General features: G+C 39.6%; 1 protein-coding gene across 1 annotated transcript; it reads left to right on the top strand.

Moving 5' to 3' along the window:
* Positions 1 to 151: 151 nt before the first annotated feature.
* Positions 152 to 27,642, top strand: ARPC1A (actin related protein 2/3 complex subunit 1A). The gene is made up of 10 exons (XM_081133333.1): positions 152 to 326; positions 5,845 to 5,937; positions 7,288 to 7,392; positions 14,234 to 14,456; positions 16,707 to 16,814; positions 19,172 to 19,384; positions 22,044 to 22,119; positions 22,571 to 22,764; positions 25,460 to 25,550; positions 27,228 to 27,642. The coding sequence occupies exons 2-10, from the start codon at positions 5,874 to 5,876 to the stop codon at positions 27,264 to 27,266; spliced, it is 1,113 nt and encodes a 370-aa protein (XP_080989459.1). The 5' UTR covers positions 152 to 326; positions 5,845 to 5,873; the 3' UTR covers positions 27,267 to 27,642.
* Positions 27,643 to 27,795: the final 153 nt, after the last annotated feature.

The raw sequence follows: 27,795 nt of genomic DNA, 5'->3' as shown, positions 1-27,795 counted from the left end.
TACGCCACTTCGTCACCACCTTCTGGCCGGCTTGCGGCGCCACTTCAGAGGAGTCAACACGGCGGCTCAAACGCGGGTCTCTCCCCAACCGCACCCGCCCCGGACCGGGCACCGGCCCCGCCGCGCTCCCAAGCGCCCGAGCTTTGCGCATGCGCGGACTGCCCGCCCGGCCGCTTTGCGCAGGCGCTGTGACGGTTTCCGGGATCTGTCAGCCGCTCCCACAGGGCCTAGGTCCTCCGCCTGCGCTCGCCGGAGCCAGTTCGCGTCGACTGACCAGAGTCCGCGAATTCCCCGCTCCGAGCCGGTCCGGACTCCCCCGACCCGAGGTAAGGGGCCGTAGGAACGAGCTTCTGACCCTGTGTCCCTTCAATGACCTGGCCTCGCACGGGACTTGAGCGCTCGGGGACAATGAGGCTCGGCCCGGGGCCCGGAGACTGAGGGCGGGCGGGGGCTCCCAGCCCGGCCTCCGGAGGGGCGGGGGATCCCTGTTCTCCGTAGGATCTCCTGAGGTCGTGCGTCCCCATAAAGATCGCTTCTTTTAAAAATTTCGAGCTCCAAGTGTCCTCCAGTGCCATCATTAACGGCTCCTTCTTCTGCGCTTCCATAGCCCTATTTGCACCTATATTGTGGCCATTTATCACAGTCCGTAAAACTGTATGTAGTAAGTGGAATAATCTCCCCTTAATCGGTGTCACGAGGGACCGTTCGTTTCTTTCTTTATCCTCTAGAATAGGTCCCTGCACACGGTGGGCGCTCGTGGAACATTTGGCTTCTACCTAGGGCAGCCCTCAATCCTTCAGTTATTGGAGACCCTTCTAAACTATAGGAAAACATTCTCCCGAGTTCCTTAACATTCCCCCTCTCGAGTGCCATTATCCCCTAAGTCAGAATTGCGCATATTGGCTCCGTGGAACCTTTGATGTAGCAGCACCTGTCACATTCCAACCCCCCAGTCGGACTGCCAGCATTCTAATCCTGGCACCGCCACTTCGTTGGATGACACTGGGAAGATTGCTTCTCTGAGTCCGTTTCCTCATCTTCAGTAAGAACGTTCTTAGGGCTTTCTGGCGAATTAAGTGACTTTATTTGCATAAGTTGCTTAGAATAGTTTCCGGCCGAGAGTAGGTGCTCAGTAAATATCAGCTAGTATTACTGCTTCTGGGCATTCTATGCATATTTATCTTGACTTCCTCTCCTAACCTCCCTCACTCCTCACTTGAGGTCCAGAAAAATGTCAGATTGACTTATGTTTCTGGCCCCAACCTGGTACTTACCACTATAGTGCTGGGCACCTGATAGGCACTGAAATTGTGGCTTAGACTCTCATTATAAAGCGATCTGTTCTCATACTGCAACTTTGGAACCTGCTTTTATCTACCTCAACTCATTGCCTAAATTATCCTAGTTCTGTCCTCTTTTATCAATTTTATCTAACCTTTTGGTTTCATGTAGGTTCTGGGTTTTCCCAGTATATAAAAACAAAAGACAGGATACCAGGAGGGTGTTTTTGCCGTGTGAGAGAGTGGGTGTAACTGGCTCCTTCCTATCACAAAATATTCAGAGAATTTCTGGGGTTAATTCATCTACTTATCACAAGTTAAGGAGGGGGTCATCTTGGAAAAATCAAAACTCCTGCTTGGACGGAGAGTGGTAGTATTTCAATCTAGGTGACTAATCCTATGCTGAAACAAATTCTCCGTAAAAAGGTTCAGAATGCTCTGCTGGTGAGGCTGGTGCAGGGAATTGGAACCTGTCTCTGAATGTGTCGAGGGTGTGGTGACCTGGTATTGCTGGGTTGGGTAATGAGAGCAATTAGAAACTGGATGAATCACAGTCTTGAAAACTGACTCTAAACAGGGAACTGAAATTCCCACTGTACAAATACTTTCAAGCTCCAAGGCCAAGTTCAGAAGATACTAACTGGTGTGTACTCCTTGAGATGGTTCCAGTCAAAGGAAGAAAGGAAATTAACTTATTGAGCATCTTTTTTTTTCTTTCTTAATCCTCACACGAGGATATTTTTTCCATTGCTTTTCAGAGCGAGTGGAAGGGAGGGAGAAAGAGAAACATCAATGTGAGAGAGACACATCAATTGGTTGCTTCCAGCACGAATCCCAACAAGGGTCAGGGATGGAGCCTGCGACCGAGGTACATGCCCTTGGCCAGAATCAAACCCCTTCACTCCCAGGGCCCACGCTCTAACCACTGAGCAAACTGGCTAGGGCTGAGCATCTGTGTTGAACTAGGCTTTGTACTACAGGCTTTCACATGTTACCTCATTTAATCCTCCGACCAACAGCCTTGGGATGTCAGTAATATGTCCATTTTACAGATTAAAAAAATGGGACTTAAAGATATTAAGTGACCTGCCCAAGGTCTCATAGCTAGTATGTGTCAAAGGCAGGATTCAAACTCAGGTTCCCTTGGCTCCAGAACCCATGGCTAACCGAACATCAAAATGACTGTACTCACAGTGATAGGTAAAGAAAGGAGTTTGAAAGTAGAGAGAATTCCTTAAATCATATTATACTCTATTATTCTCTCTCTCTCTCTCTCTCTCTCTCTCTCTCTCTCTCTCTCGGTACTGGACAATAACAGGTCATCAGTAGAAGCTTGTTAAAGTTCATGTCACCACCTTCTTGTCTGTCCATTTTTCTCCTCTCTACCCTCATTAAGACAAAGGTTTTCAGATTTCATGTAAGTATTAATCACAGTTTAGAAATTATAATTTTCATCACCCTATGACAGAAGGTATCTTTTCCTTGGTACAAAATTTAAGCTATTATTATTCTCCATTCACTGAATTTATGAATGCAAGCTGTGTTTACTGGGTGCCTTATAAGCTTGACAAATGTGAATGTTGTCTTGGCCTAGAGTCTTAAAATAGCCACATGATTATAAAAGAATTTCAGATCTCAGTGTGTGTCCAAATATGGCTCTTGAATAGTAATAATGAAATTAGAAATGCAATTTTAGAAGTAATTATGCCATTGTGTAAACGTTTACCTCTTTTGAAGGCTTTGCTACATTACTTATAAAATGAATTGAAGAATGAGAAAGCCTTTGCCTGCAGTTGTTCTTTTTTAACTATACATGAAATATGTGCTTTTACATATAGATTTCATATTAAATTATTAATTTGCAGACCAATTTTGTTTCAATTAACAAATGACCTTATAAAGTGTGGCTTTGAACTAAATTGCTTTTAATTAAGGAGATATTTATAACACTACATGTTATTTTGAGTAACTATGAGTAAAACCTGTTCTGATGGGTCAGCATCTGGTTATAAGAGAGAAAGAATCCTTCAGTGAGTCTGAAAAGTTTTTTTTAATCCTCACCCAAGGATGTGTTCATTGATTTTTATAGAGAGGGAAGGAGAGAGAGAAATATTGGTGTGAGAGAAAAAACAATCGATTGTCTCCCACATGCACCCTGACCGGGGATCCAACCCGAAACCTAGGTATGTGCCCTGATTGGGAATCGAACCCCAAATCTTTTGGTACGCGGGACAATGCTCCAATCAACTGAGCCATCCGACCAGGGCTGAACATTTATTTTTAAAAAAACAAATTAGCAGTCTCATTTGAATTTATTTTTTCAAAATTGTTTTAATTTCCTGTTAGAGGCTTTTTCTGTATTTGTGAGTTGAAATTTGCTTTCTAGAACATGTAAAAGTAAAAAATTAATGACCTAAACATCTTCACCCTTGGGATAAAAGGTAAAACACTGACATTTCTCTGCCAGTTCAAGATATCAGATGTTTTATTTAAGGGTGTACTTATCTCTTTTTGACCTTTGGATTCCTTTACAACAATTAGCAGAGACATTTTTTTGCTTTGCACTGAGACTGACTTCTGCTTTGCCTGCTGAACTTTGTTCACTTCACAACCTTCTGGTGGCCCTTCCATTCATTTCCTGCTTACATCAGAATTTCTATCTCACATTTCAGTCTCTCCACCCTAGGTTAATATGACTTGTACTTAAGTGTATTAAAACTTCAAAGTGTTGTGAGAGTGCCTCTTAGAAATGATAAAATTGGGTGCTTTTTGAAAATATTTCTCCTATTTCAGGTAATGGTCACTTCTTCAGTGGATCTAGATTTGGTTACCTATAAAATAGTGAATTTTATTTGATTTTTAAAAAAATATATCTTTTTTGATTTCAGAGAGAGGAAGGGAGAAAGAGAGAGAAACATCAGTGATGAGAGAGTCATTGATCAGCTGCCTCCTGCACACCCCCGACTGGGGATAGAGCCCACAAGCCGGGCATGTGCCCTGACCAGGAATCAAACCTTGATTTCCTGGATCCTAGGTTGATGCTCAACTGCTGAGCCACGCCTGGCTGGGCTTATTTGATTTTTAATTCAGTAATATTTCACAGATTCCTGCGTTTCATTTAGTTACTATAAAAAGTTTAAAGAGTAGTATAACAAACACTTGCATACTCTTAGCCTGGATTCACCAGTTGTTAACATTTTGCCACATTTGCTCTTTATATATCTACATGTACTGAAGGACTGAAAAAAAATTGCAGATTATATCATGACACTTTACCTCTAAACACTTCATCATCTTTATCTTCTAAGATTTAGGACAGCCCTAGCTGGTTTGGCTCAGTGGTTAGAGCGTCAGCCCTTGGACTGAAGCGTTCCAGGTTCTGTTCTGGCCAAGGGCATATACCTCCGTTGCAGGCTCCATCCCTGCCATGCGGGAGGCAACCAGTTGATGTGTCTCTCTCACATAGATGTTTCTCCCTCTCTTTCTCTCTCCCTTCCATTCTCTCTGAAAACCAATGGCAAAAAATATCCTCAGGTGAAGATTAATAATAATAATAATAATAATAATAAAATATATGTATGTATATAAATAAATAAGAGTTAGGACATTCTCTTACCTAAGGGCAAACCATTATAGTTAAGAAATTGAAAATAATTCTGTGTTGTTACATAATATGTAGCCCAAATTCAAATTAACCCCATTATACAAAATATCTTTTATGGCTATTTTTAAAATACAGATTACAATCAAGTTTCACATATCAAATTTGATTTTCATAGCTCTTTTAATCTAGAACAGTCCTCACCCCAACTTGCCTTTTTTTAATATTCCAGGCCAGTTGTTTATAGTATGGCACACATCCTGGTTTTAACTGTTTATTTCCCTTTGTGTTCTTTAACGAATTATTTTTATTTTCTGTAAACTATAAATTGAGTCTGGGTCTTGATTAAATTTAAAGTAAGTATGTTTGGCATAAATACTTCATAGCTATGTTGGCCATATTACCAGGTTTCTCCAGGATAGTCCTGTGACCTGTTGTCACAGCGTAATTATTAATAGTGTCCCTTTTTGCTCTCTTAAACGTACTCTGGTCTGGATGATAAATTAAGTGGTCACTACTTATAAATGATGATGTGCACTTCATGTTGCCTCCCATCAGGAGGCCTCTCAGATTATATTGTTCCACTATTTATGATACTAAGTGTGATCACTCAGTTACAGTGGTGACTGCCAGATTTTTTTATTGTAAAGGCATGTTTTTCCCTGTGTAATTAGTAAGTAAGTAATCTGTAGGATGATCACTTGAGACTGCCTGAATATCCTGTGCCCCAACAATTATTAACCCATGGTTTTAGAGTCCCTTGTTGACCCTTGGCAGAATAAATTATACATTGGTGGTTACAATACTAGTTGTGTTTAAATGATTACATCTTGACATTGAGATTGATTCTTTTTTAATAGGAGAATAATATTTTATTTATCCTGAAACATTTCAAGATCTCCAAACAACTTAAATATTGGTTGCTTGCCATTTTAAATGCTTTTTCTCTGTTGCTTATTGCAGCTTTCTATCCTTTGAAGACACTAAGAATAATGTCCCTGCATCAATTTTTACTAGAGCCAATCACCTGCCATGCCTGGAACAGGGATCGTACCCGTAAGTATACTATTAACTTTGTGCCTTTATTTTGGTACCTTTGATAATTTTAGATATAGGCACTTTTAGGGATCATATATATCGTCACATGTGAAAAGGACAGACATAGGTTCAGAAAGAAACTAGGTCAGTCCTTTGGTTTACAGATATAGAAACTGAGGCCTAGAGTGTTGGAAGGACTTTCCGGTGGTTATACACCAAGTTAATGTCAGAGCCCTTGCTAGCACCCAAGCCAGAGACATCTTTCATTGCCCTAAGAATCCAGTGTTTAGAATGGTTGTGCCATAATACCACACTAACCCAACATTTAGTCAGAATTCAAAGACCTAGAAATAAGCTGTTTCAGAGACATGGGGTTTATTTCTGAGGTACTAAGAGCAGTACTAACTTGTATTTACTATGCTATTCATAACAAGCTTGAGTTTCTAGTTTTCTAGCTCCAGCAAACTAGAAGGGGATGGAGAAGACCCAGAAGTAGGCATAGTACAGCAAACAAAGTGACAGATAATATGACAAGGAGGAGGAACAAAGAAAAATCTAGATACAGAAGTATTTGAATTATATTCACTCTTTTTTTAAAATAACAGCTTTATTAAGATCTAGTTCACATGACATAGAATTCATCTTTTTAAAGTATACAGTTTAGTAATTTTTAGTATATTCGCAGTTATGCAACAGCCATCACTATCTAGTTTCAGAATATTTTCATCACTCTGAAAAGAAGCTCTATACCCATTAGCAGTCACTTCCAGTTTTTCTCAAAACTTCTAGTCATAAGCAACTACTAATCTACTTTCTGTCTCCATGGACTTGCCTATTCTGGACATTTGATTTTCAGGTCCCTTATTTAAAATGGCATAGAACAATGCACATAGTTGACCTTCCACCTACAGATTCCCAACTGCAGATGGAAAATAATATTTTCTATCAGCAGTCAATTGAATCCATGGGTGAAACCTGTGGATACGGAGGGCATCTGTACTTATTGGGGGAAAAATGCACATATAATTGGACCTGCACAGTTCAAACCTGTGTTGTTCAAGGGTCAACTGTGTGTCAGATAACTATAGCAACATTGTTTATTTCTTACTGGTTAAAATCTTTAATTGACAGTTGTATATGTCTCTGATAAAGTGAATATTTAAATTTAGTTTTTTACAAAACATTTTAAAATATGGAGTTCAAATAGCTGTAAAAATAATAAAGGAATTCTTCAGAGGTTAATATTGAGAACCATTTTCTTGAAACAGCTTTTCTGTTCCTTCAGTTTTTTAAATACCAACTGTAACATGTCCCTTTTTTGTTTGTCAGTTTCAAGTTCAAGTGTTAACTATTGACTGTTTTTTCCAGAGATTGCCCTTAGCCCCAATAATCACGAAGTCCACATCTATAAGAAGCATGGGAGCCAGTGGGTGAAAGCTCATGAACTCAAGGAGCACAATGGACACATCACAGGTAAAAGAAGATAACCATGAGCTTAGTACAGTATTTTCAAACTTAGCACTCTTTCATTTAAATAAAGAGCTTAATAAAGTAAGTCTGCCATAATATTCAAAGTTGTACAGCATTTACTGCGTTTTCTTTAGAAAATTTGAAAAAATAGCATAATAGTGATCTTAATTTTTTTGAATTGATTTTAGAGAGAGGAGGGGGAGAGAGTGAGAGAAAAACATCTATACGTGCCCTGACTGGAGATCAAACCCCCAACCTGGGTATGTGCCCCAACTGGGAATTGAACCCACCACCTTTCCGTGTATGCTCCACCTTTGGATGATGCTCCATCTAACTGAGCCACACCATGATCTCAATTTTTAAGTGCTGTTTTAGCCCAGTTGGTACACAGCACTCTACTAGTGTTATGGAAAACACTGAACCTACTATGAGGACTAAGGAGATGAGACATGAAAGCGAAAACTAGACAGCAGGTCAGCTGTGTGAAAATGCAAGCCAAACTGAGTTTCCAGCTGTAACAGGAGCACAGTGTCTTCCAAAAGTTTCCTGTATGTTGTTCTGGGGGCAAGGAAGACATTCCAAATACTGAAAAAGACAAAGAGTAATACAACAAACACCCATATTTCTACCACCTCGAATAAACAACAAAAAAGATAGGTATCTTTTTTCCTGTGCCAGAAAACTTAGGAAACAAAGATTTAATAACAAGGAATATTATTCTAGATAATGGTAAAGTCCCCTCCCACCACTAGTCCTATTCCTGTCCCTCAGAAGGCAGTCTGTAATTTAGTATAACATTGTCCCAGTCCACTTTTAATACTTTTACATACATGTATGTAGCTTCATAAGCAATCTTCAGTACTATTAGCAGTATTTTTAAGTGCTCCCAAAATGGCATCATATCATACATCTCTTGCAGCTCTATGTTGGTGTATCTAAATCAAGTTTGTTCCTTTTAACTGCTGTTTGGCATCTCATACCTTCTTTATTTATTCCTTCCTCCATTGAAGGACATTTATGTTTCCAGTTTTTCCTTATTACATTAAGTGCTAAATCTAGCATTCCTGTGCAGATCTCTTTGTGCATGTATGAATGTTGATATATAGTAGATTTGTTGTACCACAGGAGTATGTACATCTTCAGCGTTGCTAGGTATCATCAGATTGCCTTCATCCTACCAGCCTTCTATGGAAGTGCTTATTTCCCCACACCCCACAAATACATGATACGGTCAGACCAATGAGTGAAAGGTGGTATCTCTGTAAGTTGCATTTTCCTGATTAATAGAAAGGTTGAGCATATTTTCTGATGTTTATTAGACATCCGGATTTTTCATGTGTGTGTGTAACTTTAGAATGTATAATTCCTCCCCATTTTTCCATTGGGTTTTTGTCTTTTTCTTGTTAATTTGTAGAAGGCTAGATCTTAAAGCATTGGCTATAAGGCAGATTCCTGATGTACCTTAACTTTTGTCTTTGGCAAAAACTATTAATAGATGCACAGAGGTGGCAAGCAGAGCAGGGCTGAGTTTTATTAGGCAAGTGTCAAAGGAGGAGAAGTAAAACTGTGGAATTTTTACAATGGTTTTCAGAATTTAGTGAACCAAATCCTGATATCAGATTTCAAGAGACTATACTGCTTTGTTGTTAACCATGTCTGGCTATTAAAAAAAAATTACGTATTGCTCTGTTTAGAAAGAATTCTTGTTCTTTAATCCTTACTACTATAATTTCTTTTTCATCCTGTTTTCTGGCAGAATTGATTCAACCTCTTGTTTTAAACAGTTTGGTCAAACACATAAAAACTTATTCTTCATAACTTTTCTTTTTTTAAATATGTCTTTTATTGATTTCAGAAAGAGGAAAGGACAGGGAGGGAGAGATAAACATCAATGATGAGAAAGTCATTGATCAGCTGCCTCCTGCACACCCCCTTTTGGGGATTGAGCCCGCCATCTGGGCATGTGCCCTGACTGGGAATCGAACCATGATCTCCTGGATCATAGGTAGGTGCTCAGCTGCTGAGCCACACCAGCCGGGCTCTTCACAACTTTTTTTTTTTTAAAGTATATCTTTATTGTTCAGAGAGAGGAAAGAATAGGGGGAGAGAGAGAGATAGAAACATCAATGATGAGAGAGTCATTGATCGAGCCTGCAGCTCGGGCATGTGCCCTGACCAGGAATCGAACTCCAACCGCCTGGATCCTAGGTCGACGCTCAACCGCAGAGCCACACCCAGCCGGGTACAACTTTTTAATTACAAGTTTCTCACTGCAGTCTTGAGTTGTCCCTCTCCTCACAATAACATTTGCACTGAAGTGGGCAACAAAGGGACTAGTGGTGATTTTTTTTTTTTTAATTGGGACCCAGGAATTTTGCTTCTAATCCCCTAACATACTGATTAGCTTAAAGATCTCCTTCCCCCAAATCAGAGAAAAGCATAGCATGTTTTGATCTTCTGCATTCTTTACATTGTATTCCCCAGCAAAAACTTGTGATCATCCCTTTTTGCTTTTACCAGGATTTGTATATAATGCTAGTGAGCACCCTGAGCTGGCTGACTGCATATTACTGAACCAGCACCAAAGACATAATTTCTATTTTTGTGGCTATCGCTTTCCCACAACATTATTTCTATTAGGTTTGGCCTATTTTCTCTAAGTCCCTTTCCCAGTGGCCTTATGGCCTAAAAATAATAAAACTCTTATTTTAAGTTGGAAATTTGGCATTGGAAATACTTTTACATGAGAAAGGGCTAAGATGAAAGACCAAAGAGATAGCCAGGAAAGTGAAATACTTAGTCCGTTTTCTCCCCTCCTTTTTTTTTTTTTTGGAATCCTTTGAACTCGGGCCTGTTTTCTGTCCAAATGCTCAAATGATATTTTTTTTAGGTCTTAAAAAACTGTTGTTGGAAAACTCTAAATATAACTGTGTGGCAGCAGACCAAGGATCAAACATATTTCCTCAGAAAGATAGTAACTACGGAAAAAGAAAACTTATCTTCTGAAGCTTTCTAGAAGAAAAGACTAGTCAATACTGCAGAGAAAAAGAGTATGGCAAACATCAAAGGGATATTAGAGTCCTGGTGTTTTTTTCTGTGAGCTTATTCTTTTGTGTTAAATGTTTCATCACTACCTTTAAAGAAAAAAAAGCAACACAAAAAACATTTTACGATGGACAGTTTTAAACAGCTAACAAAAATAGATAATAATGTGTGAGCCCTTGTATGCTCATCACCCAGATTCAGCAATTATCAACTCACAGCCAATCTTGTTCTCACTCCCTTCCTGTACTATTTTGAAACAGATTCCAGACATTGTATCATTTCATATTTCAGTTTGTACCTCTAAAAGATAAGGACTCTTCAGTAATAGCCAACACAATACTTTCTTTTAATTGGGATCCTAGTAAGGTACACACATAGTTGTGATTAGTTGATGTAATCTTTTTTTAAAAAATATGTTTTTATTGATTTTTAAAGAGGGATAGAGAGATAGAAACATCCATGAGAGAGAAACATCATCAATCAGCCATCTCCTACACACCCCCTCCTGGGGAATTGAGCCCAAAACCTGGGTATTCGTCCTATCTGGAATCGAACCGTTATCTCCAGGTTCCTGGGTTGACTCTCAACCATTAAGCTGTACCAGCCAGGCTGATGTATCACTTAAGGCTTTTGTTTTGTTAATAGGTTTCCTTTCTTTTCTTTCTTTTCCTTTGCAATTATTTGTTAAGAAAATTCAGGAACCAGGTTGTTTGTCCTGTGGTTTTTCCAGAGCCTAGATTCTGCTGATTGCAAACCCATGGTGTTTTACATATTTCTCCATCTATATTTCCTGTAAATGGCTAGTTGAGTTAGGTGATGGTAGGTTCTTTCATCAAGGAGGCACATAATGTCTACTAGGCAACAAATATGTGTTTAACGAGCTAAAAGCCATTATCATCTAAAATAGTTTGAGGCTATGACTGTGATTTTACAGTTTTTGTATTCAAATGTAGACTTAGAACTATAAAACCATGCAGAAGGCAGTTCCTTATATTTTTCTTAAGAGTAAGAATCTATTGATTTTTTTAAGTACCTCATGCTTAATTACCTCAGTAATTCTTATAAAACACATGTGTTTAATTAGAGTGGTCATCATATGGAATAAGGGGTGAAATTTGAGATTGTCAAAATCATTACAAAATCACTAAGCTTTCTCTTACAAGGCAATATTCTGGATGTTAGAGGATATATTAGTTTCCTGTTGCTATGTAACAAATGCTATAAACTCAGCAGCTTAAACCAAACATATTTGTCCTCACAGTTTTTATGGGTCAAGAGTTAGGGCCTGGCTTATCTGGGACTCTGCTTTGGGTCTCACAAGCTGTAAATAAGGTGTCAGTCAGGGGTGAGTTCTCATCAGAGGCTCTACCAGGGAAGGCTCCACTTCTAAGCTCCTTCAGGTTGTTGGTAGAGCAGTTCATTTCTTTTTGACTGTAAGTTTCATGGCAGCTTGCTTCTTCAAAGCCTACAAGGGAGAGTGTAAGCGTGTCTAGCAAGAGGGGTGGCATGTTTTTATGTTTTGTGGGGTGTTTTTGGCACATTCTTATGTAATCTTGTATGGTAATTATGTACATCTCATCACCTTTCCTGAATTCCATTGGTTAAAATCAAGTCACAGATCCTGCCCATACTGCTGGGGAAGGGACCACAGAGAGGCATGAACACCAGCAGGCAGGATCACATGGACCACCCTAGTGTCTGCCCACCACAGTGGTTTCAAAGACTTGTTTCCTGTTGTCAAGAAGCTTGTAATCAAGTTAGGAAAACAAGACATTCATAAAAATAATTTGCATCACACTTCTGAGATTTTATCATAAAGAGATAAGTTTAACCAAAGCAAAAAGAATATTTATTCCAATTTTATCTTAATACGTGATTGGAAACTAGCAAAATGTTCAACAGTGGGATGTTTGCGGAAATTTTTATGATAGATCAATGTTCTGAAATAATGAATAACCACTACTAATTTATAAAAAGCAGGAGAAAATGTTTGCCATAATATTAATATTTGGGGACATAGAGAAAAGGAGCAGAGCTTTATTGACTTTCTGCATGTTTCATTGTGATGTTTGTTGCATAATAATATGTGGTTTTTGCTTTTGTAGTTAAAAATAAACTTTTTTAAAAATATATGTTTTTATTGACTTTAGAGAGAGAGGAAGGGAGAAAGAAAGAAGCATCAATCCGCTGCCTCCTGCACACCCCCTACTGGAGATCGAGCCCACAACCTGGGCAGTTGCCCTGACTAGGAATCAAATGGGCAACCTCTCAGGGCATGGGACGACACTCAACCAAATACACTTTTAAATCTAATAAAGAGGGCTGCAAAACTATCCTTTAATGAGTGGATTTAAAATGAAAATATATAGTACTTAAAGCACACTTCCCCATATCATTTTCCCTTCATGGTGCAAATAATTGAACTGACATTTCCTGTGGGTGAATGAATGAACAAACTTTTCATACTGCTAAGTCACTATGGTATATGACTAATGGAGATTTCTATTTATATTCATCTTACTTGTTTGTATATAAATGTTAAGAATGATGCCCTTCCTGGTGTGGCTCAGTTGGTTGGGTGTTGTCCCGTGTACTGAAAGGTTGCTGGTTCAGTTCCCAGTCAGGGCACATGCCTGGGTTGCAGACTCAGTCTCCGTAGGGGTTATGCAGGAGGCAGCCATGTTTCACTCTCACATCAATGTTTCTCTCTCTTTCTCCCTCTCTCTCCCCTCTCCCTTCCCCTCTCTCTAAAAATCAATTAAAATATTTTAAAATAGCCTGGCCAGGTGTGGCTCAGCGGTTGAGCGTTGACCTAGGATCCAGGCGATCGGGGTTCGATTCCCGGTCAGGACACATGCCCGGGTTGTAGACTCGGTCAATGACTCTCTCATCATTGATGTTTCTATCTCTGTCTCTCCCTCTCCTTTCCTCTCTGAAATCAATACAGATATATTTAAAAAGTATATTTTAAAATAAATGTTAAGAATTTTAATTATTAGTTTTTAGGGATATTTATAATATAAATTTATTAGTAATATTTCTGTAACTTAAATGTGAAATTATATTTGTAGAAAACACCTCATCAATAGCTATAAAATGACTGAGTCATAGCAGCTTTATTGTTGGTATAACAAATTGACTGACTTTGGGATTCTTCACAGAGGCACCAAATAAGTAAATGTCTGGTCAAATAAGAAAAATAAAATTTACATTTAGATACATATGTAGGTCTCTTTCTAGTTTAGATACAAAGATACTCAAGGACTCTTTCATAGAACCTGCATCATACAGAAAAGGTATTTAGGTTAGTTTAAATAGCACAGACCTTCAAAAGAATATATAGTGAAACACAAGTTATATTTTCAACTCTATATACTGAAGATTAATTTTATTTGCCCTGTATGTTGTTTTTAGTTGGACGTCATATAGCAGGCTTTCAGTCAATATCATTGAATTAGGTGTCTTGATGAATTAATAATAAAGGTACTTTCGGACCCCCCCAAAAAAAAATCTTAGAGGGGAGATAAAGGTCTTCAGACTAAATATCTTTAGAAACCTGTGAATGGGTGGAAAGAATGTCCCTGCTTAGTTTTGTAACCTCTGCAGTTATAAAAACAGTTCTATTCTAACTGGACTCATGGAGGATCCCGAGTTACAGAACTCTGCAGAGAAACATCCTTGCCCTTGTGATGTGGTGATCAGGATCACATCTGTCCCAGCCATACCAATGCCTACCTGCCTGTGCCATGTCATTGTCATTGGCCCAGGCAAAGTAGATAATGCCATGTCTCACTTGCAGGTATCGACTGGGCTCCCAAGAGTGACCGCATTGTCACTTGTGGAGCAGACCGCAATGCCTATGTCTGGAGTCAGAAAGATGGTGTCTGGAAGCCAACCCTGGTGATCCTGAGAATTAACCGTGCAGCCACTTTTGTCAAGTGGTCCCCATTAGAGAACAAATTTGCTGTGGGAAGTGGAGCAAGACTCATTTCTGTTTGTTACTTCGAGTCTGAAAATGACTGGTGAGCAACATCTGAATATTTTTTTTACTTCTGTCTATAGAATCATACATTTGGACCAATATGTTCTTGGTGACTTCTTGAGACACTGGGTGAAGGCTTAACTATAACTTCAATTTTTCTTCACCTGGAGATTTTTTTCCCTGTGAAATTTTCCATTCTTTCTGATTGCATGTTTTCCCTTCTTATGTGCACACTGAGTCAAATCGCACATCTTTCTCATATTAATATAGAGCTATGGTTTCCATGTTCTAATCTCCTAATTTGTTTGTTATATAAGATATTACTACTCTTCTGACTGTGTACTATCCAAATAGCTGTTTTGTTACTCTAATATATAAATCATAAACTTGAAAGATTCCCAGTGTCCTGAGAAATAGTTTTTTTCCCCTCATTCTACTTTTCTCTATCCAGTTAAATATCTAGGATTCTTACAGATAACAGTATTCTCCTTCCTTTAAAGTTTATTTGCTAACCAAATCTGTGCCTTGGTATAATGCTTTACTTGTTTAAGCCATTGAAGTAAAAAATGGCCAGGATCTTGGAAATATAATCAGCCTATTGTACTTTTTTTAATGAATCACTTGTAGCTAAGCCAGTCAAAATGCAGAGGTTTATTTTATGGCTCAGTAACTTACTTTAACTATTCCTTCCTTCTTACTTTGATAAGAAAACAACTCTGCTGTACCTGACATGCATTCAGAAAGGATGGTAACTACCCTTCAACAGGGAATTGTCATTTATTATGAAACTGGCAGTGTGTATTTGCACTAAAAATAGCAGAGTACACGTTACTCTTTGTGTTAGTATTACTGTTTGCTTTCTGCTGAAACAGTGAAAGGAAGGGATTATCATTTACACTTTGTAATTTAGTAAAACCTTGGAAATTTTGATTCTTTGAAAAGAAAGTCTGAATTTGCAGCAAGATTGAATTATGAATTTAAGACATGCATTTTTCTTTCAAGCATGTGTAAAATTAAGACTAACAAAATGTTACCTGCTAAACATCATTTAGGAGGCTCACTGTAATAAATTGGTAAGAAACAATTTTTCTTTCTGGGTAACCTTCAATGTCATTGATTGTTCACATTTTTATTCATTAAAAAATAGCCTCGCCCAGCCGGGCGTCGCTCAGCAGTTGAGCGTTGATCTAGGCAATTGGAGTTCAATTCCTGTTCAGGGCACATGCCCTGGTTGCGAGTTTGATCCCCAGTCGGGGGAGTGCAGGAGGCAGCCGATCAATGACTCATCATTGATGTTTGTATCTCTCTCTCTCCCTCTCCTTTCCTGTCTCTGAAATCAATAAAGATATATTAAAAAAAAAAAAAATACCCTCAAATATAGGTAAATTGGGCTTTACTGTAGTACAAAATGTTGTCATTTGAACAAGCTGCACATTCAGGGGAGTTTCTCAGCTACGAAACAATATTTTATTGGTATGATGTGATTCCTTGAAAACAACCTCTAAGTCTTTAATATAAAATAACTGTATTATTAAACAAGTCAGAAGATTGTCTATTTTCTGAATGAAATTTTTCAGATAGGTTCCTAAGAAAAAGATTTTATAGACAATAATTTAGCTTTCAAGGAAGAGCATTTGGTACCATATTAAGTCTCTAAGCTTGAACAACAGTACATGATTGGTTTTTAACCTGCAGTTTAAGGGCAGAATAATGACTGATTTTAGACATAAATAAACTCTTCAGAGAATTAGAGGGTTATCTTCAACAAGAGGTTCTCCTGATTTCTTGGTCGTGCTTTCTCTGTGAAAAAAATTAAAAAGAATTTGAAGCTTTAGGAAACTTATTTAGCATTGGAAACTTAGAAAAGAAATTAAGCAATCTTACAACCCAAACTTAACTTAAAATGCAATAACAAATCACTGAATATTTATAATGAAAATTCAAGTAATTTCAAACCTCAATTTTTATTTCAGAGATTAAAGTCACATGTAATCTGAAACTCCATGAAGCAGTACCAGAGTTAATCCATAAATATACTTACTAAAGAGCATCCTCTGGTATCCAGAAGCTCTGATGAGATTGTCAAAACCTAAAAGACAGGAAAATGAAAGGGACCATCTGTGGTTCTTTCTCTCTTCCTCTCTTCCTTTAGAAATGCACCTTCTGTCTGGCAAGAGACCTGGTAGCCACATAAGAGCCATGCATTGGTGTTTTCACCTGACACATTTGTAGGTCATTTGGGGATTGTTTGATTTGTAGATAAACTAAAATGGATTTTCTCCTTTTGTAGGTGGGTAAGCAAGCACATTAAAAAGCCAATTCGCTCCACAGTCCTCAGCTTGGATTGGCATCCAAACAATGTTTTGCTGGCAGCAGGATCCTGTGATTTCAAATGCAGGTGGGAACAAGTGAGAATTGGTAGACAGACTTGAGCTGTTCATGGTTCATCTTTCAACAGATTTTTTTTCTGATATTTATAGAACATTTTATTCAATCGTTTCCACCAGCATTTAAACATACTCAAGACCAGACCCATAACAAAACATCTTCTCTCATTTTAATACACATCCTCCAGTTACCATTCCTGTTTTTATCCTCTTGCAGTTGAATCTCTAAAAATCTATTTTTGTTTGTGATCTTCATTTCTAAACCCCACACACACCTACTGTAATATGGTTTCACATTACACTGCACAGATGAAAGAGCCCTTCATTAGGTTAATGGTAATCTCCATTTGAAGTTCATTTGCAACTTTTTTTCTTTCAACACATATTTTTAAGATCCCTTTTTGCAAGATGCTGTGCTAGGCACCGTAAAGAGCTCCGATAAAAGGAGCTTGTGGCCTAGAAAAGGGGCTGAAGCAAGTGCATAAATGAGTGAAGGACAAAGAGGTAGACTTGGCAGTATGGTAGAAGGGAGAATCACGTGCAGGGATAGGGAAGTTTTCCTGAGGCAGAACATCCATGGTTTGGAGTGAGGGAAGTGTTCTCCTCTCCCACTCCCTCAACTATAGTATTATTTCTCATTTTGTAACCCAGGCATTAGACTGCAAATTCCATAGAGAAACTAAGATTAACAAAACATAGCTGAACAGCGTACTGCAGAGCTATTGTGTTACTCCTTTTTAGTTAAAGCTTTTTGTTATTAGCATGAGGCTAGAAGAAACACAGCCACTTGGCTAACAGCTTTAAGAATCATACAAGTAATTGCTTTTTTTAAAGTTGTTCCTTATCAACAAGGCTTTTTTTCCCCCTTTAGCCAGAAGAAAAGCAAATAAATGTTGCTTTATGTTGACTATGTGGTGGGTTTGGGAGATGGGATGTATCTTTCTTTAGTAGGCTATGTGGAGAATTTCCAGAAATCCTGGCTAGTGATTTATATCCTAGAATACCCCAGGTTTTTTTGTTTTGGAGCATCTTTTATTTTTTCTTAAATGTGTGTGTGGCAGTTTGACTACAGGAAGGGGACTCGGTAGTGTCAAGGTACTCTGGAAAAGTATTGGTTCTTCTACTTAAGAACCAGTGTAAAAGTAAAAATACGTAGATATTCTCTAGAGTTTTTCATATTTAGGAGTTTTGTTTTTGTGATGTTACCCAGAGTCGTTATAGCTCCCTTAGAAGATAGAGCTAAGTGTTACTGATCCATACCACCTGGATCATCAGGCTTTTCTAAAAATCTGGTTGTGAAAATAGGTTATAGTTCTTTTGTTAGTAATAATTTTTAGAAATAAACTTTGTCTTGACTTGTGCTCCTTTGGGTATAGGTCTGTTCTGTTCACACACTCAAGTTGGTACAGCTGAGAACCACCCATTCATTCCTGCACTCATGACTAAAGCAGTAGCCATTGTGATGCTGATTTAAAGCACAGTGATTCTAAGGTCACATCATCTAACTTACAGATAGCTTACTGTGTGCCCTTCCCCTTTTTAGTGCCCTGACCCTTCCAGAACTGTTGCTCTGGATCATTTAGGGAGTCTTTAGATTCAGAAGTTTTTGAAGAGAAGCTTTACAAAGTAGATACAACATTGGAGGGCAAAAAGGAATAAAAGGATAGATTCCCAGCTGTTCTTTATCCCTTTTGCTTCCCACCTCAAGGAATTAGAGAAAGAGGTGATGACAGCAGGCTATAAAGGACCCACCTTCATCCCAGACTGTACCTTCCACAAAGGCTGGACAGTGGGCCTGAGGGTGATAGCACTGGGGAAAGCCTGCCCACTTCCCACAGCCTCCCTTGGCTTTCTCTTTGGATGTCCCTTTCTTTAAGTGGGTTCATACCATTGGTTTATTGCAGGGGGGCAAATAGTTTCCTTTCTCCTACCATTTGATTGTGTGGGTTTCTTGGAATACTGTAGAGAATGATGATAAAGTAGACAGGAAAGAATGCTATGCTCATTCAGCCAGATCTCCTATGGGCAAGGGAGGGGGGGACAGCACGATCCTCCCCCAGAACATACACTTCAGGAGGGAAGGGCTTTTGTGTTCATTACTTCTAGAATGGCACTCCTAGAGCTGTGCCTGGCACTCTTAGAGCAGCACTCTGTGATTATTCTTTGATTGAGTATGGGTTTACCAAACTTGAATTGGCCTGTAGGCAGCTTAGAATCATTCTGTGTCTTAAGAGGTTTGTGAATGTGAATTTGTCCCATCATATTTTACTCTTTGCATTCTGGAACACCTTACAGCAGCTGCCTGTGGCCTATTTCTATGTACATATATTAACATTTTTTACTTTTCTCCCTGCCCCTTATACTGCAGAGTGTTTTCTGCATACATTAAAGAAGTGGATGAAAAGCCAGCCAGTACGCCTTGGGGCAGCAAGATGCCTTTTGGTCAGCTGATGTCAGAGTTTGGTGGCAGTGGCACTGGCGGCTGGGTACATGGCGTCAGCTTCTCCGCCAGTGGGAGCCGCCTGGCCTGGGTCAGCCATGATAGCACCGTGTCCGTTGCCGATGCCTCAAAAAGCGTGCAGTGAGTATTTGCCTTTTGTTTTGAGTTAGGAAGTGGGGTGGGATTTCTTGTCAGCTGGGCTAAGTCACAGACACCCATTTAGATTGTCCATTTGGGGAAATTTTAAAGAATTAGGTCTCGCAGACTGGTGCAGCCTCTATGGAAAACAGTATAGAGGTTCCTCAAAAAATTAAAAATGGAATTGCCTTTTGACCCAGTGATCTCATATCTAGGAATATATCCTAAGAATCCTGAAACACTAATCAAAAAGAATATATGCACCCTATGTTCATAGCAGCACAATTTACAACAGCTAAGATCTGGAAACAGCCCAAGTGCACATCAGAAAGTGAGTGGATAAAAAAGCTGTGGGACATTTACACCATGGAATACGATGCAGCTAGAAAGAAGGATCTTGTACCCTTTGTGACAATATGGATAGACCTGGAGAATATTTTGTTAAACGAATTAAGCCAGACAGAGAAAGACAAATATCTCATGATCTCACTTATATGTGGAATCTAAAGAACATATAATAAACTGATGAACAGAACAGATTCAGTGACTTAGAAACATGGAATAGACAGATGAATCTCAGAGGGAAGGTGGGGGTGGATGGGTGGGGAGAGATTAACCAAATAATTTATGTGCATATATGCATAACCTGTGGACACAGACAATAGTGTGGTGAAGGCCTGGGGAGGGGAGTGAGTGCGGGGTGGAAGGGGTCAATGGGGGAAAAAAGGGGACATCTGTAATATTTTGAAGAGTTAAAAAAAAAAAAAAGAGTTAGGTCTCACTTCCAGAAACACTACTTAGTGGAAGTGCTGATAGTGATTCCTTTGAAGAACCTGCCTAGTTTGCTACTGATAAGAGTTCCTTCAAATAGCCAGTTTAGTCTGTTACTATAAATTCCTTACAACATGTAAAAGTCACACACCAGCCTTAAATTAAATAGAGGATGTGTTCTTGCTCTACGTAGTTAGTGAACGATGACTCCATTAATTTTGGACTTCATTCAATAATACTAAAACCCTGAAGCAAGTTCCTCTGGTGTACCCTGGAAGAACTCGAATTGTAATGACTCATTTATGCCTGCTCAGCCTTAAGGGAGAGCATTAGGCATCTTTTTAGACATCACAATTCATGTTTGTTCATCCTGTGTTGGAGGAAGAACCTTCCTTCCTGGTGCATCCTTTTTCACTGGCAGCCAAATGTAACCCACCTTTAAAGGTTTTCCTGACTTACTCTGTATGCTTAATTGGTCATATCAGGTGACTCAGGCTCCCTCTGCTGCACGGTGACAACAAAGTGACACTTCAGAAAGGATATTTTTTCCTAATGGATTGAATTATATTTTTAAATTTTATGTTTTTTTTAAAATACTCCCCCAGCCCGGCCGGGCTTGGCTCAGCGGTTGAGCATCGACCTAGGATCCAGGCGATCTGGGTTTGATTCCCGGTCAGGGCACATGCCTGAGTTGCAGGCTCGCAACCGATCAATGACTCTCTCATCATTGATGTTTCTATCCCTCTCTGTCCCTCTCCCTTCATCTCTCTGAAATCAATAAAGATATATTAAAAAATAAATAAATAAATAAAATAAAATGCTCCCCCATTATAAATGATAGTCTTCTGGAAGATATATATATATATATACACTTACATAGTTTTTTATTTTTAACACAAATGGGATTATCCCATACATTTTGTATAGTAACTTGCCTTTTGTCATTCAGTGTTTTGATGTTAGTTATTTAATTTGTGTATAATTTATTATAATGCATGATAAGCTCTTAGCATGTGCTTATTGCCAGCCCCTGTCTCCCCTTGTATTGATTTATATTTGGCTTTCATGGTCCTGCAGACTGTCCTCCATTCTTCCCTTTCTCAAAGTAAATATTTCATAGTAAAATCCAGGTATTCCACTGTAAGGCCTTAAGATGAGGTGTGAGGACTTTAATCTAATACCAATGGTATGGGGGAAGGGTGGTTGTCTCTTGAGACATAGTTTTCACAATGCATAATCTTTTACATGAAATTATATGTGTGAGTTCCTGGCTAGCTAAGACTGTGTCTTATTCATCAGTAGCCCTAGCTTCTAACCCAGTGCCTGGCAGAGGAAAGAGAATAGGTCCCAGCCCTCTAGGAGCCCCCAGTGAGCACAGGAGAAGAGAAAATAGCAAACTAACGCATTCAGTCGTGAATGACAATAAGTTTAGGAAGTCAGAGAAAGTAGAAGCCACTTTAGGCTGATATGATCCAGGAAAGCTTCATGGAGGTGATCAAATCAGAGCTGAGCTTCAAAGACTGGAGTGGACTTGGATAAGCAAGAGGAACAGAGACAGCATTGGTAAAGGGAGGTGGGAGCAAAGGCAGAGATGGGAAAGATCAGGGCCTGCTGGAGACCAAGCTGGAGACCAGTTTTTCTTGAGTTGGGGGCCTTAGAAAGGAGTAGAGCTTAGACTAAAAAGAGCGGAAGGCCTCCGTTTCTGCAGGTTATCTCAAGGCCATCTCGCTTGAGATTCCTGAAAGGCTAGGTCATGGGGCTTCTTTTAAACATAAGTGTTCATTTATACTGCCGAAGCCCCTGTGAGAATGGGTCCTTTGTCATCTTCTGTATCTATAAAGAAGCTGAGTGGTCCGTTTTATCTCATTTTAACAAGTGTTCTTGTGTTCAGGGTCTCAACTCTGAAAACTGAGTTCCTGCCCCTCCTGAGTGTGTCATTTGTCTCAGAGAATAGCGTCGTAGCTGCTGTAAGTATTTCTCTTCATCTTACTTGCACTGTATATAATTCTCCAGAACAGGAGCAATGCATGCTCTGTGACTTTGTGCACTGGCACATAGTAAAACAGCCTTTTAGAAGAAACAGAGCTAGCCTTTAGGAACATCCAGCTCCCGGGCCGTTTATGGCCAGAGAAACAATTTGGTCTGGCCCTGCCAAGGCCTTGCCAAAGAGAAGCAGTTCCAGCCATCACATTAGGGGTGAGTTAATTAAATGTTTGACCAAATATAGCAGGCTAATTTTTAAGTTGATAATTTTGTATGGCCCACGATTGATGTTGTAAATATACAAATGGCCCTTGGCAGAAAAAAGATTCCCCACCCCTGCTTTACGCATAAGAGATGCCCATGGCGGTGAACATTTTGCTGAGGGGTTAGTAGGTAGGCATACCCTCCATGGCCTGACTAATAATCTTGTTTCAGGGCCATGACTGCTGCCCAATGCTCTTTAACTATGATGACCGCGGCTGCTTGACTTTCGTCTCCAAGCTAGACATTCCAAAACAGAGCATCCAGCGCAACATGTCTGCCATGGAACGCTTCCGCAACATGGACAAGAGGGCCACAACCGAGGACCGCAATACAGCCTTGGAGACACTGCACCAGAATAGCATCACGTAGGTGCCATCCAGCCACCTGGGGCCCCCTAGACTGGGATCTGTGTTCCTGGATGCCACCTGTAGCCAGGCCCCTGACCATCTAGAGAGAAGTGTTTAGGTGACCAAGATGCCCTTCTTCCCCTCTGTTTCCTGACAGCGTCTCTGGAAGTTTTGTGTGCTGCACACCTAAACACCCCTTCAGGAATGAGAGCAAGAAGTTTGTAGTTTCTCAACTTCAGGCTGTTATTTTCAGCTCATGATAGAGAGTGAACTACATCCACCAAGTCATTCTGTCCTTCAAGGGGTAGATGGTACCAGGCATCTCACATGAAGAGGGTAGATCCTACTGTGGGCTGTGAGCTGGTGTGGACTATCAGTGCAGCCTCTTCCTAGGGCTTGCTTTCTCAAAAACTTGATTGAGAATGAAAGGATTCTAATGAACAAAATAAACTAACAAAATAGAAACAGACTCATAGATACAGAGAACAGACTGACAGCTGTCAGTGAAAAAGGTAAAAGGATTAAGCAAAGAAAAAACCCTTATAGACACAAACAACCATATAGTGATTACCAGAGGGAAAAGGGGGTGGGAGGGAGGTAGGAGAGGGTAAAAGAGGGATAAATGGTGATGGAAGGAGACTTGTCTTTGGGTGGTAAACACACAATACAATGTACAGGTGATGTATTATAGAACTGTACACTTACAACCTATATAATTTTATTAACCAATGTCACCCCAATAAATTCAATAAAAATTTTAAAAAGAGAGTATAAAAGGAGACCTACCTGAATGTTGTATTCCTCTGGTAGTAAACACATAACAGGAGATTAATTATATCCTGTTTGCAAAGGTAATTCTAGCTGTCATTTCATGTGGTTATATAAGACAATAGAACTGTGTTTTGTCCAAAAAGTTTGATTTTTTTTTTTTTTTTAAACCTAGTCAGGAAATGCAATTTATTTATTTATTTATTTATTTATTTATTTATTTATTTAAAGTGCCCTGACTGGGAATCAAACAGTTGATGCCAGGCAAGGAAATGCAATATAGTCTTGATATTTTAAGTTACTGTATTCAGTGTTAGGTACCATAGGATTTTCTCTTTTTGACGAGACCTTTTGTATTGAGAGACTTTTACTGTGATGATGGCAGGAAGAATAATGGAAACCTCTAGACTGTCTCATTGAGAGAATTATAAATTCAGGTTGTGCTTTTCGTTTTGTTTGTTTTTTTAATATGTTTTTATTTATTTTAGAGAGAGAGGAAAGGGGGGGAGAGGGAGAGAAACACCAATGTGAGAGAGAATCATCAATTGGCTGCCTCCTGCACACACCCCACCAGGGATCAAGCCTGCAAACCAGGCATATGTCCTGACCAGGAATCAAACCAGCAGCCTCTCGGTGCACGGTATGATGCCCAGCCAACTGAGCCACACTGGCCAGGGCTATGTTTTGCTTTTCATCATGTTCAATGAAAAGGACCATTAAAATAGGCTGAAAATGTCTGTGCTGTATTGAAAAGTGATAACTTGAAGTCATAGCAAAACCTTCTTCACACTTTTCAAGTTTCTCTGTCTTGAATGACTTTCAAAGTTGTTCCTTGTGATTTTTTTCTTAAGCTTCTCTGAAGACTACATGTCAAAAAAGAAACAGCTCTCATTGCCTTCTTTGACACTTTTAGGTTAAAAATAAAATGACATACCCTTACGGATTGACATGTTTACTTTTATTTGCAGATATTAAGTCCTCTTTGCCCTAGAGCAGGGTTAGCAGACTTTTCCTGTAAGGGACCAGACAGTAAATATTTTAGGCTCTTAGGGGCTATACAGTCTCCATCACAACTGCTCAACTCTTCCATTGTGGTACTAAAGCTGCCATGAACAATATGTAAATAAATAAGTGTGGGTATTTCAGTGAAATGTTATGGACACTGACATTTGGATTTCACATAATTTTCATGTCATGAAATAATAGTTTTGGGTTTTTTCCCAACCATTTAAAATTGTAAAGTCCATTCTTAGCTCACAGGTAGTATGTGCCATTTGCCATTCCCTTCCTTACAGGGAATGTTCTAGGCATTTCAGGGGAGAAAGGAAAATACTGTCTGAGCTACAGAATTGATTTTCTTGGAAGTTTTTCAGATAATTAGGCTGAAACAAGTTGTTTCATTTATCTATTCCTCTGCTTTGCCTGGTTGGAATTATGGCATGTCTGACTGTTGCTAACATTTATAATGATTAATTTCAAATGCAAGGAGAGCTCTTGGCTTGTATGCCCTGGCTGTCACAGAGTGGCTTGGGAGTTTTATTTAGAGCCAATTGAATTTCAGTCATGCTTTATCCTGCCTCTAGTTTTGTTTTTGTTTTTTTGTTTGTTTACATTAGTTTCCATTTCAGTCATGGCTATGATCCTGCCGACACCCTGTTCCTGGGCAGTTTGCATATTGTGTGACCTGGATTGGCTTGTTTCTCTATGTCACTAATTAATGCAGGTTCTTAACCTTTCCCTCATATCAGTCTTTCTTTTCTGACTATCTGGTAATATAATGCATTCACGTACTTTCTGAGTCAGATTGCTATAGCCTAATATTAATAGACTATTTGATATTCAGGAGTTAATAGGCAATTTCCTTAAAATGACCTTATACTATTAGGAAGGTTGGGGCTCACTTCTACCACATATCTTACAATCTCTTGTTTTTCCTTTTTTTCAGTCAAGTATCTATTTATGAGGTGGACAAGCAAGATTGTCGCAAATTTTGCACTACTGGCATCGACGGAGCCATGACAATTTGGGATTTCAAGGTATTTTCTGCCTTTCAGAACAAATCTTGTGTTAAAACTCTTCCTGTGAGAAAAATGTTTCTCATTTCTTGAAACAAAATATCAAAGCCAATACAAATCAGAAATACAGGATATTAGACTGTAGTTCAGTCTTTAAAACCATACTTTCCCAATGAGATGGAATACATACTTCTTACCAGATGTCCATCTACTCATTGAGAAAAAGTTGAGTGCAGTTTCTGTAGCAGGCCCTGTGTTGGGTACCCATCTAAATTTATCTAAATAGATATATTTTTATGGTTTACACTAATTAATCTAATAAACATTCACTAAGTGCCCTGTGGATGCTAAGCATGGTGCTAGGTACTAAGGATATTGACATGAAGAAACCGCTGAAGGGCTTGTTTGGTAGGAGAGAGAGGAGGGAGAGGGGATTAGGTGGGGCTCCAGAAGAGAAGCCAGTGCCTCTGTTTTTATGTCAGGGAATTTGGGGAGATGCATGGACTGCCAGCGCTGCAGGGAAGAGCTGCATATCTAGATGCAATGGGATTTCAGGACACATGGTTGGGGGAGAAGGGAGTGCGAAAGCATTCTAAACTGCAAGAGCAGCCTGTGCAGACCAGGCCCAGAGCTCAGAGAGCGCACACTACATTCAAGGCACTGCCAGTGTTTTGGACTGTGGTATGAGTTCTACAGATGCAGAAGATGGAGCTAGAAAAAAGAGCCGTGGCATGGTCAGGGAGAGGAAGCTGGGCTTTGTCTGCAGACAGCTAAGAGCTGTTCCAGAACCAATGTAGAAAAGCACCAGGCTGTTGAGTCCAGTGAACAAGTGATGGGGATATGAACTCCAGCTGTGGCAGGGGTTGTAGCCAGGAGGCTCTGGAAGGAGAGATTTAGGAAGCCTGATGGAAGGGGTAGTGACAAATCCAAGGACTCTGGATACTCCAGCTTTATAGAATTTTTTCACTCTGTATTTCCATGATTCCCCCCCCCCCTTCCTTGGGTCAAATACATAGTATAGAAAAGCCTCCAGAATATTCTGATGAAATAAACTATCTTTAAAAGTATCTCCCCCCCTTTTTTTATCTTCATATGCTTTAATTCCTGGGCATCGGGACTCCTGTGTAGTTAGCACCGTCTGAGTGGTTACAGTTCTGCCCTTTATCCTTCCATCTCTCAGGCCATGTCCTTTTCTCTTTTTGTGTAAGCTAGGGGGTCCCAGTGCAGTTTTCTCTAATCCATCTACCTTTGAGCTCTTGCTGTGTTGTGCGGTAGGCTGGCTGCTGTGTGGTCCACAGAAACATAGAAGTGCCTGCCATTAGGGCATCTAGAGTGTGGTGAAGAGGTCAGGGACATGTACACAGGACATGTACATTGGCCCTCATCGGTAAGGGCCAATAATACAGATAAGGAGGTATGTGCCCCAGGAACACAGAGGAGTGTGCCCAGAGCCTGTGGGCTGGGGTGGTGAAGACAGGGGAATACATGGCCTGGAAGGGCCAGCAGTCCTGGAAAGTCTCTGCTGGGCAGAGCCCTGTGAGAGCCTGTCTCAAATTGGGGAGGGAGGGGGGAGAGAGTGGGGAGGCAAGGGGCCTGCACCTCAGCCGAGGAGAGGAAGGAAGTAGTATGGCACTATAGGGAAAACGTCAGGATGGACAGTCCTCAGTAACCATTAGTGTTCTTCCTACCATTTTCAAGACCTTAGAGTCTTCCATCCAGGGCCTTCGGATAATGTGAAGCTGAGTGAGCCTCCCAGATCCAGCATGACAAACTGACAAACTGACAAACTGCCCCACGGCAGCTCCACCATTTGCATGATGGTGAGGAGAGCCAGCCGCAAGGAAACACTGAAGACACATATCGTGCAAATGTTGTTTGTGTGATTTTGTTTGAATATAATTGGTGAAAGTGTTGGTTTTTTAAAAGCAGCAGTGATTGGGTTTTGTTTGTACTTTGTTTGTTTTTTTGGTTTTTGTTTTTGCTATTTCATTCCATTTTTGACCAAAGCTTCTCTTTTAGTAGTTTATTATGGAAAATTGTCACACTAACTTAAAAAAAGGGGTAGGGAGATATGTAAATTGCTGAAAAATTAAATAAAAATACTGCATACGTTTTTGGTTTTGTTTCCTTATAATATTTCCATTTTTAATAAAAACTGGGTCAGTTCTTTAGACTAGTTTTTAAGGTAAAATCTTAGGTGATTAGGTTCTTAAATTGAATACAAATGGTTTTTCTTCAACCAAAAGAGTCACTTACTGAATGCTAT

Source organism: Miniopterus schreibersii (genome assembly GCF_964146895.1).
Source record: "Miniopterus schreibersii genome assembly, chromosome: 3".
Classification (NCBI taxonomy): Eukaryota; Metazoa; Chordata; class Mammalia; order Chiroptera; family Miniopteridae; genus Miniopterus; species Miniopterus schreibersii.
Note: the sequence above shows the minus strand (reverse complement) of the source record. Positions and strands in the feature narration are given on the sequence as shown.

What these genes read in the sequence shown, in the direction of transcription:
- ARPC1A (XM_081133333.1), top strand. Translation starts at nt 5,874, where the DNA reads ATGTCCCTGCATCAATTTTTACTAGAGCCAATCACCTGCCATGCCTGG. An exon ending in TTCGAGTCTGAAAATGACTG is followed by an intron (nt 14,457 to 16,706) that starts GTGAGCAACATC and finishes CTCCTTTTGTAG; the next exon opens with GTGGGTAAGCAAGCACATTA. An exon ending in TGACAATTTGGGATTTCAAG is followed by an intron (nt 25,551 to 27,227) that starts GTATTTTCTGCC and finishes ACCATTTTCAAG; the next exon opens with ACCTTAGAGTCTTCCATCCA.